The sequence below is a fragment of the Eupeodes corollae genome, chromosome 2, assembly GCF_945859685.1.
Source record: "Eupeodes corollae chromosome 2, idEupCoro1.1, whole genome shotgun sequence".
NCBI lineage: Eukaryota > Metazoa > Arthropoda > Insecta > Diptera > Syrphidae > Eupeodes > Eupeodes corollae.
This window is the reverse complement of record NC_079148.1, coordinates 65,120,469-65,132,462: the sequence shown is the minus strand read 5'-3', so window position 1 is coordinate 65,132,462 and position 11,994 is coordinate 65,120,469. Positions and strand designations below refer to the sequence as shown.

At 33.3% G+C, this 11,994-nt stretch overlaps 1 protein-coding gene across 1 annotated transcript in view; it reads right to left on the bottom strand.

Annotated features, from left to right (window-relative positions):
• Positions 1-6,662: 6,662 nt before the first annotated feature.
• The window catches only part of LOC129945370 (uncharacterized protein DDB_G0283357), a 219,452-nt gene continuing 214,120 nt past the window's right edge, over positions 6,663-11,994 (bottom strand). Inside the window, exons 10-12 of the mRNA XM_056055061.1 lie at positions 9,481-9,572; positions 8,871-9,063; positions 6,663-8,759 (exon numbers count right to left, since the gene is read on the bottom strand). Coding sequence (XP_055911036.1) covers positions 8,029-8,759; positions 8,871-9,063; positions 9,481-9,572 — 1,016 coding nt within the window. The 3' untranslated portion in view covers positions 6,663-8,028. The remainder of the gene's footprint in view (positions 8,760-8,870; positions 9,064-9,480; positions 9,573-11,994) is intronic.

The window sequence follows — 11,994 nt, the reverse complement described above, 5'->3', positions numbered from 1 at the left end:
AGATGTATTTTAAAAACTTCCAACACATGTCTTGGAACTTATTAAAGTTATATAGAAATATTCATCGGAAAAATTGCCGTCAACCCTTCTCTCGATCAATGGTTTCCCATTTAAATAAACGCATCGCTGAACAAATACAAATCCATCGTAATAGAGAATGGAACACAAAACTGAGCGTTTTGGATAAAAATGTAAAACCATTCTGGTTTTATTTTTTAATTAATTAAGAACAAAAACCGTAAAATACCATTTTTGAAGAATTCTTCTACAACTTTTGTTACAGGTTTTGAGATAGCAAATCTATTTTGTACAAGTTTTTCAAAAAATCACTTAGTTTTTCAGCATTTGGGGGACTTTTTAACTTATGAACTTGTCAGTAAAACAATTAAAAGATTCGATACTACAAACGGAATAACTCCTCTTAATGCATTTGTAGAAGAAGATAATGTAAAAAATGTAATCAATATGTTGCAAACTCGAAAGAAAGGAGGTCTGGACAAAGTAAAAAATAGTTATTTAAAACAACTGCCTTACGTTGGAATTAGGTATTTAACATTTATAATTAATGCATGCTTTAAATTGCAATACTTCCCTCAATGTTGGAAAAAATCTATGTTTGTCCTCTGTATTTGTGTAAAATTGTTCAGAGTTCCTTATCCGGTAGATGTTATCAAGTTGATGTCAATTGTGATGTTTCTAGGTTTTTATTTGTCGATGTCGTCGTCCCCCAAGGCTCAGTACTTGGTCCGGCCTTGTACAATATTTATACTTCGGATTTTCAAAGTCTACCGCAATGTGAATCAGTTTTTTTTTTGCTGATGAAACTGCAGTATTTTCATTACATGAATTTTCTCTCAACATTGAGACAAATCTTAAACATGCGGTAGAAATACTTGAAAATTATTATACTAAATGGAAAATAAAGCTGAATGTTGGGAAAACGCAAGCCATCTTTTTTACACGAAAAAGAAAACCTTGCTATCTTCCCAGCATTCAGCTAGATGTAAGTTTTACCACAATTAAATGGGAGTAGTCTGTTAAGTACCTAGGTGTTCATGTCGATTCAAAACTAACTTTTGACCAATATATTCAAAATACTCTTAAAAAAATGAGTATTGCTATTAAGATGCTTTACCCTTTTATTAACCGAAAATCTCTACTCACAAATGAAAATAAGATTATCATTTACAAGGTTATATTCCAAGCAATACTGTTATATGGATATCCAGTATGGGGTAACGCTGCCAGATGCCATTTAAAGAAGTTACATGTATCACAAAACAAGGTTTTAAAAATAAAATGATGCTAAACCTTCCTTGGCATTACTCAACCTTAAGTCTCCATAGAAAAGCGAATGTTGAACTGATTTCTGATAGAATTTGTAAGCTTACAAATAATTTTAATATCAGCTGTGAAAGTTCTGAGAATTTTCTCATAAACCAACTTCTTGCATAATCTGTGATATATTTTAAGTAAAACTATTGCGTTTTTTTTCTTTTCCTTTTTGGTTTATGTTAATGGTTTTTTATTTGTTTTGTTAATTTATTTATTTGTTTAATTATTTGTATGTTTATTTATTTCTTGATTAATTTATTTTTGAATTAATTTATTGCTAATTTATTTAGGTGTTAATTTATTTTTGTTTACTTAGTTTACTTATTTGTTAAATTATTTATTGTTAATTTATTTATGTGTTAATTTATTTAATTTTTTTTTTCATTTATTTATTCTTAATTTATTTATGTATGTATTAATTTCTATTATTATTATTATTATTATTATTATTACTATTTTTTATTTATTTATTTGCTTATTTTTTGTTGTAATGTATTATGTGTTAATTTATTTATTAATTCTTGATTATGTTTACATTCAATTATTTGCTTGTTAAGTTATTTAATTTTTCATTTATTTATTTGCCATTTTCTTGTATCTTTTTATTTATTTAGCTTATACATTATGTTTCTTCATTTTAATTATTCATTATTATTCTCTAATTGTTTTATGAAAATTAAATTTACTTTTTCTGGTTTTGCTTATTGTAATACTTTTTTTTGTAATATTTTAAATGAAGTTTTTTTTTCGTATTTTCCTTCGATTTTCTTCTTAACTATTTCTTACATTTTTTCTTCTCCCAAGATAATGTTTCAGTTGTAAGATATAATTATCAAATCTCTGAATATTTTTTACGTAATAAAGAAACTAACTAAGAGAAGCGAACTTGCTGATACGCTCTGTAAGTATAAAGTCCACCTTCAGCCAACTAGAGGTCGACCCAGCAGCAGTAGCAGTTTTTCTGAGGAACTAGCCCCAAAGCGAAGGAATGTGTTGCAGTTGTGCCATCCAGTGATGTCATAAATGATGGAACCGATCACAAAAAAAAAGACAGAGCAACCGTAAGCGATGCATGATGCCAGGATGTAAACTCCTAAGTAGCATTATGTTTATGTGTGAAAAATATGCTGATTGTTTCAATAAATTTCATTCTTAATTTTTTCTAAAAAATGAAATAGGGAAAAATGTTTACATTATTTTTTGTCTAGCAGTTTCCAGGTCCCAATGAAGTCCTAAATGCATCAAAAATGATACAAATAGTTTTTTTTTTTTTTTTAACTTTTTTCATTAAAAGGAATATAAAATATTTTTTCGTAGACGTGTTAACAAACAAACATTTTTTTTTTTAGAAAATAGAAAATCATGCATTTAAGAGTTAAAGAAGTTAAGAGAGCTATATGTTTACCACCTTTATTGCTATTTCCCATTCCTCTATTGCTATTTGAAATAAAAACAATCATCACTTTATATAATATTATAGCATTGTTTTTATTAGTTTTGGTATTTTGTATTTTTTATTTGTTATTATTTTATTGTTATTAAATCATAACAATTTGCAATTAAAATTTTCTTGATTAAATGACAATTATTATAAGTTAATGACATTTATAAATAAATAGTAGCAATAATATACACAATTTAATATTTTATTTTATTTTTCAAGTTATTCCTACACACACATACATAATATAAAATCTTTATTTCCATTAAGAAGCAAGTAAAAAATATTGTACACTAAGCACATTTGTTTTAAAAATTTTATGTGGCATATTTTATAATTATAATAATTTATAGTATTACTGTACCATACATTAATGTATAGGTTTTACACATTTAAAAGACAATTTTAAGACAATTCATTAAAACCTACATTATTTAAAATTGAATAGAAAATAATAATAATTAGATTATTTATATTTTCAAAATTTATTTTTGATTTTAATTAAAACAAAGTTGAAATAAATAAATGAATTTCAAATATTTTGATTTAGCGTATTTTTTGTTGCTAATATTTTATAACATAGTAAACTATATTTTAATATTTTGAGCAATAATATTTTTATACTTGTTATTTTGTTTGTATTAATATTGATTTTTCTTATTTGATTTCGGTAGTTTAACTTTATTCAGTCTCCATGTATTATATATTTTTTTATTTATTCTTTTTATTTTTTGTTTGGTTTCTTTTAATATTCATAATATTTTTGTATACATTTACTTTACAGTTTTAATTAATTGTGCATTATGTGGTCCATTTTCCTTTATTTACTTGTTTCTGTTTTTTTGCATCATTTTTTAAATAGTAAATGAATATTTTGAAAAATTCAAGTTGAAAAAAGATGACTTAAGCTTCAATATGTAGATATAATAGTGTTTCAATAATTATACATGTTTCAATTCATTCGTTGTCTTACAAGGTACAACAATTCATTCAATTCTAAGAGATATATAGTTTTTTTGCTTTTCAATTTCTAGAAAAGGTTTTTACTGATTAAATACAAAGTTTGAAATAAATCTTTTGTATAGAAAAATGGTAAAATATTTTTGTTTGTTGAAAGATAGATATGTTTTTCTTTTTATTGAATTGGAAGCTTTTGATAAAAACAAAGAATATGGTCAATTTAGAAGTGTAACTTTTCCTACTTTTCTTTCGGGTAAAAATGCTTTTGTCAATATTTAATTTTTGAATATAAAATGGCTTGTTTTTTAATCCCCTTGTTTTACTATTTAGGCCGGATGAGTTTCCTTTGTTGCCCTTTAATTGAAAATGGTTTCGGTTATTTTGGTAGATAAAGTGAATTGTTATTTCGAAGCATACGTATGAAGCTTTCATTGCTGTCAAAACATTATATTTGTGTGTTTGATTGTGTTTTTAAGACAACCTACGAATGTAAAAGATAACCAACTTGTTCATTTTCCTACAAAATATTTGTTTTCCATTTTGCAAGTAATTGCCGAAAAAATTCAGACCATACTTCTTACAAAATGTGGATAAATTCTGAAAACTATTTGAGGAACTTTTTTCTTATTTTGCTCCTTGATTATGTACAAATTCAACTTAATTTAAGTAAAATTTTAATCTCTAATCTGATATTGCAGCTTTAGGAAAAGTACACTCAGATTTACTTATAACCGTCGAAGTCATATTTATTCATAAAGGGTGGTTAACTTTTAAGGGCCGATGTTGAATGTAAACCACAACTAAATGTCAGTTTTTTTCTGCATTTCACTTAATATTTCTCAATTTCAGATTAAGTCAATTTTAACGACGGTAAGATACAGAATCAAGCAATGCATTAAAGTTATTCAGGCTTAGTATGAAAATGTGCGTCTAAAAGTACGTACAATCGGACAAATTTGAGCAAACCGGGTTTGTAAAAGATGTATAAAAACACCATTGTATGATCGTTTTACAAAAAATATTGATGTATGGTTGAAAAGCCGTCCACCTCAACTCGTTCTCGTGTCATAATGCATAAGTACTTACATTTAAATGCTTACAAGGTCCAATTGACTCAAGAACTAAAGCCATTAGAAGTGTCGTCAATGGTGATAATGGTGGCAAGAAATGGAAACCGTCAATTTTCAAAAATGAGGCACATTTTCACTTCAGTGGATTCGTCAACCTCGAGTTTTGCGCCTGGCCAGACTTCGCTCAGCATGCCGAAAGCAAGCGTATAGATATCGCACGACCTCTGATCCATAGAAGCGATGAGTTTGACATGACCTTGATGCCAACCCCAATTGCTTGTTACAGGTGGTGGACCCGGATGGTCTCTCATGACTTTGAGAAAACCAGCCGAGAGCCCCAGTTTCACCATCTGCCAACGGTCAGAGGTAATCGTGCCATCAATATTGCTCCTATCAATGACCGCGACTACGATCTTTTTAGGGTTTTTAAGTACATCACTAAAAGGTTTAGTGAGAGGTACTCTAGCTATGTTGGGAGTGCTGCTGTTCTGCACTTTGGGCTTTTAAGGGACGGGAGTGGACTTTGTCGCTTTGACGTGGAGTCGTAGCGACTAGTTTTATCTAGAATGGATTTAGCCCACTCCTGCCTCTTGCTTAGGATGGGATTATTTCCATCCCCCAATGTTGAAAGAGTGGATTTTAGAATCGACCTGAGAAAGCGTTTTCGTCAGTGAAACATCCTGTACCACACTAGAAGATGGGCAGTGACTTGATACAAGCCCTCCTCCGGTGTTTGGCACATGAGTAACGACAGCCGACGTTGCCGCTGAACTGCCGTCCCGTGTAGATACAACCTGTACCTCACACGAAGATGGGCGGTGACTTGGCGCAATCCCTTCTCCGATGTTTGGCACAGGTGGAACGACAGCCGACGTTGCCGCTGAATTGCCTGTAGCTGGAGTACCGGTATCGGTTTGACGTTTTTGCTTTGGGTTTCGTTTTCGGTTTTGTTTTTGTTTTAATTTATACACTAGATTCCAACGAGTAGGCGAAGTAAAGGGGGGGTCCGTCTGTGCAGAGATTCGCTAACACAGATAAGGCTAGCTAATCCGGAGGTCGCCTGGTATCCGGATACTCCGGATAGTAGAATTGCAGCATTTCGGAGAATGATAATCCAAGAGTGATTGTCAAAAAACTAGTGCACCCACAAAGAGTGAATGGACTGTTTGGTTTGGTTTAGGGGCTGGCGGGATCATTGGGCCGTATTTTGTCCAAAATTATACCTGTCAGGCAGTTACTGTAAATGATGTTCGCTATCGTGAAACGATAACAAACTTTTTATGACTCAAATTAGAAAATATGGACGTGGACGATATGTGGTTTCAACGGGGCGCTGGTTCTTTTGGCTGACAAATTCAATGGCGGTGCTATGTCACTTATTGATTTGATATCATTAGACTTCTTCATTTGAGGTTATTTGAAAGAAAAGTTAACAACAAAAGCAACAATTTAAGAGCTAAAGGATGAGATCCTCATCGTCATCGAAAATAACTACCATCGGATGGAGGTGTGCCGTCCGCCGCCGAGGTCGCGGTCCATACACAATTGAACCATACCAGTTTTCCAATAATAAAAAGGAATTACGTATTTTATTCGAAATCAATATCGGCCCTTAAAACTTGAACACCCTTTAGATGTGGGGTCCAATCTGCTTTGTATATTTGAGTTCTAATTTTGGGCTTGTGTTGTGTAAAATGTTTGACACGTGTATTAAGAGAAAAGGAACCGTCGTTGATTCGATTCAGAAACCTGGTTATTAATCTGACAATGCTCTTATTCGGAGTTGGCCGTTTTGACAGCTGTCACTTGTTTTTTGCTCAGTTTAGATTGACGTTTCATTGTTTTCATTCATTCCAATTTGTTATAGGAAACTTTTGGTGAGCGCATTGCCTCGCATCGTGGGTCTATGGCCTGGCCTTCATGATCGTGCGATTAGCATACCTTCACTATTTTTGGTAGGCTTATGTAAAGTCACAGGGACATATGTTCTCAATTGCTGAGTCGAAAATTGGGCTTCTCGGCTGAAATGTATTCAAGCCAGCAGTGGCTACTTGCCCAAAATCATTTTAAATACATAATGGCTACACGTCTAAAATCACAAACTTTAGAAAGAGCATCAGTCAGAACTCAGAACATGAATGTCAACGAATTGACAATCAACAACCACCTTAGCGGATTTCACACGTTTCATTCTGCCTAAAATTACATGACAAGGAAACTTTTCATTTATGATTATGACGCGTAATGCGCAAAAAGTTCTTTCTTTGAATCACCACTCCTATAAATGGAAAACATTCAACTATTATTATGACACTTCGAATGACAGCTAAGTTTGAAAGGTGTCAAATACCAGCGCTGCCAACTTGAAACCACAAAATATATTACTCCAAACTACTAACGTCAAAATAAGATGTGTTCCATTGAGCGCATTCAGTGTGATATGTGACTATGAAATAACAGTCCAGTGCTTGACTTTTGCTTAAAAAAGAATTGTGTGGTATTGTAATAAATATATAAAAATCTCTATTAATTGAATTATAGTTGAGGGGAAAAATCGTATAAGGAACTAAGTTGGCAAAGTCTTCTTTACACTAATTAAGATTTTGGGAAAATATTTAGAATGAAAGAGTAGAAAATTGTTGTCTCATTTTTACTAAGTTAGATAGTCAAAAAATGCTCCAAGCCAATCTTTTGTTTCTGCAAAAAGCTCAGTTCTAAAATGTGAATAATTTTTCATTTTTATGCAGGTGATGATAAATACATAACTATTTTGACAAGTGTGTCTTGTGTACCTATTCTGTTCCTATAAGAAACCTACACAAATTTTCTTGGCAAGTCCATATACATATACAAAAAATGTATTATATAAAATCCTTTTTAAAAGAGTAGAAATTACTTTAAAAAAAAGTTTTATAAAAGTCTTAAAATGGACAAAATTATATATTAAACATTTTTGTGTAAAATTCTATCTGAAACCTGACAAAGAATGTATACCGATAGAAAAATTGTATGTAAGTTTTGAAAATTCTGTCACTTTTGATATGGAAATTCATGGATTATGTTTAAAATCCTCCCAGTTTTGTGTTGTTGTTGTATTTTTTAGATGTTTAAGAACATATTTTCTTTATTTGTTATATATTTTCATTATTGTCCTTTTTTTGTTGTTAAATCTCATCTCATCTTGGCTCAGCATTAATAAATAAAAATATGTTTTGTCAATATTCAAATGACAAATAAATCACTGCAATTACTCGAACTTCTTCTTTTCACATTGATTGCCTTTTTAAATTTCAACACCGACGATAGAAATATTTTCGTTCGATTTGTTAACTTTGAAACTGTCTTCTTATTACAATCTTCCAATAGACTAGCCTCAACGTGGCATGAGTCCTTTCGTCCACCACCACTGCCACAACCACCAGATAGGGAATTCGATTCATGAGATGAATTACGAGATTTCGGTGATGAATTACAGCTACTTGGACCGACATTATCACTGCTGTTTCCTTTTCCGGTTGTCATCATCCCTGACGTGAATTGCTCATGGTTATTTCTTGGATTTGATTTAAGCCTAAAAGCCTCATCTTCATCTTCGAGTTCACTCTCGCCCATTTTGAGAATACTTTCTAGGTTGAGGGTGCGTTTATTGGTCTTACGAACTGGTCCTGATTTATTGCGATTCGCTGGAATGGATGAGTTTTCATCGGGTTCCTGTTGGCAAATACTGATTTGTCGGACCATTTTTCGTGGTTGGATGTGCATGCGACGGTGTTTTTGGATTGCGGTTTGTAAATTCAATCGTTGCCGGTCTTTTTCACTGAGATTAAGGATGCGCTTGGGATTGAGTTTGACTTGGGCCACAATGCCAACTAAGAGTTCATCGACATTGTGATCGAGGCCCGAGGAAGTTTCGATGAATTTGCAGGCAACTTCTTTTGCCAGTTTTCTACCATCTTAAAATTCGAATATAAGAAAATAAAGATTGTTAGATGTTTATAAAGTTTTCATCTTAATGAATAGTTTTGTTTTTTTGAAAGAAAGGATATAATGTAATTAAAACTCACTTTGTCTGGTAACTTCTCGATGTCGTTCGAGATCAGTTTTATTGCCAACAAGAATTGCACCTCTTGCCAAAAGCATTTCACTTTCTTTCAAATAGTGCAACACCTTTTCGGCTACTTTGAATGATGGCCTATCTACTACAGAATATACAACAACAAACAAGTCAATGTTGTATGTTGAACAAAATGCCTCCGTCTGAAAACATAATAAATAAATAACATATATTTTTAAAGTAATTGTATGTTTTGAGGAAGAACAACTTTTTAAAATAAAATATTTTCCTAAAACATGTAAAATAATTAAAGACCATTTAGTTCATATAATTTTATGCTTGAAAAATATTCTAAGAGTTTTTATCGCGAAATAAACCTTTTTCAAAATATAAAATATGTGCATCGACTTTTATAGGTCGATTCATCCTTTTCAACACGAGGTAATAATGAACGAAGAGAATGATGAGACATCAAAATGATTGGTTAAGACGTATCATAATGAGTGGAAACTAAATAGAAAGGAAAAGGTCTTTTAATACCTGCTTAAAATCCTTTTTTCGTCTTACCACCAGAATATTGTTAAATATGTACATAAAATAAAAGAATCAAACTCACTTACCGACATTTCACACGCTGGATGATCGACAACTTCTAGGTCCGTTTCAATACCATCAACAAGCACAGAAACTGTCTTTTGACCATAATCTTCATCTATAAGGAAAAGAAAAAAGGTTTTTCATTTAAGGAAAACTAAAAACAAAAATTAAGTAAAATGAGTTCAAAAATCAGAACAAAAATAAGTACGTATATATGTCAGAGTGCACACAATTTTATTTTAATGCTGTTTTGACGTAATACAATCACAGAATGCAGCAAGAAATCCAAAATTCAATACGAATGCTTTAAGTGATCCCAACATAAGTCTAGCTATATTAACACATTTAACTACAGAGCTTACGAAGTTTTTTAGTTTTTTTTCTCTGGCTTCGTCATTAAATGTGAGTGTTGACTCAGATGTTGACGAGATGTGGGGTGAAATTAAAAGTGTTGTTATGAAGGCTGGATCCGAGACTGCCTAGACGTACGAGAGTTAGTGACTTTTGGATATCCCAAGACACCTGGGCAAAAATCGAGCTTCGTAAATCGTTGAAGCTGCAAATAAACGCCGAGACAGTCGCTCAACGAAAATCTGAAATACGAAACGAATATCGGATTGCATGGCCTATCGTAATGTGTGACGTGACAGGAGGGTGAGGATAGATGGACTCGCTGATGATGCTGAAAACGCTGCAAGAAGAGGAGATATCCGAGAATTGTACCAAATAGCCAAAGAAGTAGTCGGGAAAAAAAGCAACAACAATCATCCTGTAATGGATGTGGATGGGACACTATTGGTATCAATTAAGGATCAACTTCGCAGGTGGAACGATCACTTTTGTGCAATGTAAAATGAGGACCCCGTTGAACAGAGTGCTGAAGTGCTTCAACTTAACGAGATGCGCAGATCCTGCAGGGGTATTGACAACGAACCCCTTTCAGTAGCGGAAATTGAAACAGCGATTAATCTCCTCAAAAACAACAAAGCAGCAGGGCTTGAAAGAGTACCAGCGGAATTCCTAAAAGCTGATCCCGCGCTAGTATCTTGCATCCGCTTATACTAACTGTTTGGAAAAACGAAATCTATTCCAGGGAATGGAAGGATGGAGTGATTGTCTAGGTGCTAAAAAAGGTGGTCTCAAGAACTGCAACAATTGGCGTGATATTACCGTTTTGTCCGTTTTTCCAAAGCTAATGGCAACTTTAATCCTCGAACGGATAAAGGCTAGAATTGAAACTACACTACCATATAAACACCTTAGGCATTGTTCTTGAGCAGTCTGCAGAATTTCAAACACCGCCAAACCTCATGTTTTTAGATTTTGAGAAGGCGTTTGACCGGGTTAACCGAGAATGTATATGGAAATCACTTCTTGGTAGAGGAATTCCGCCAAAAATTGTTGCCATTATAAAGGAGTCCTACAACAATGCAAGGTGTTTCGTGTTGCATAACGGGCAGCTTTCCGACTCTTTCGGAGTGCGTCGCCAATTTTTTTTCTGCTGTCGATAGATGATGTTCTACCGGCCAGCGTCGGTACAACTGAGAAGCAAGGTATTCAGTGGAGAATGTTTGAAAGGCTTAGCCATTTAGACTGTGCCGACGATATATGTCTCATGGAAAATAACATCAGTGGGCTGAACAAAATGTGTCAAACTTTATGGGTGAAAGGAGAATCAAGCGGTCTTAAAATAAATAGCAAAAAGACAAAAATAATGCTAACAGGCCCCCCAACACAACATCGTATTATTCTGCATGACACGCCTGTTGAAGAGGTCGACCAATTTAATTACCTAGGAAGTATTGTATCAGCAAATGGTGGTACGGATCTGGACGTAAAATGCAGAATAAATAAAGCTCGCGTTGCTCCCAAATTTGGAAATCTAGTCAAGTCTCCTTACGCACTAAACTGAGATTCTTCGAATGCAATTTGAAATCCGTGCTATTATATGCTTGTGAAATATGGAAAGTCTCGGCCACCATCTCGAGAAAATCGCAGGCTTTTGTGAACCGCTGCTGTCTGCGTCACATCCTTAAAATTCGCTGGCCACAAACAATATCTAACCAGGAATTGTGGCGTAGGACAGGTCATAGGCGCTTGGATATCGATATCAGAAAGCGCAAATGGCAATGGATTGGTCACACACTGAGGAAACCAAACGATGATATTGCGAAGCAGTCCTTTGAATGAAATCCTCAGGGGTCACGGCGGGTTGGAAGACCAAGAACAACATGGAAATCTACAGTGCTATCGGAAGCTAACTCCCAGAGAAAGACGTGGCCACAGTTAAGGTATCTAGCTGCATATCGCGATGGATGGAGACGTTTTGTTTACGCCCTAGCCCCGTACGGGGTTAGAGGACCTGACGATGATGGACGTATACATAGGTAGACCTTGATATCTTCTTATAGAAAGATGAAATATAATTTTTCTGATAAGAATACTTTGTTGTTACTCTTTTTACAATTTGTCAATTTAAAAAACAGTCATTTTGATATTTAGAAAAAAGTAAGTATGTATATTATAATTCTTTATAT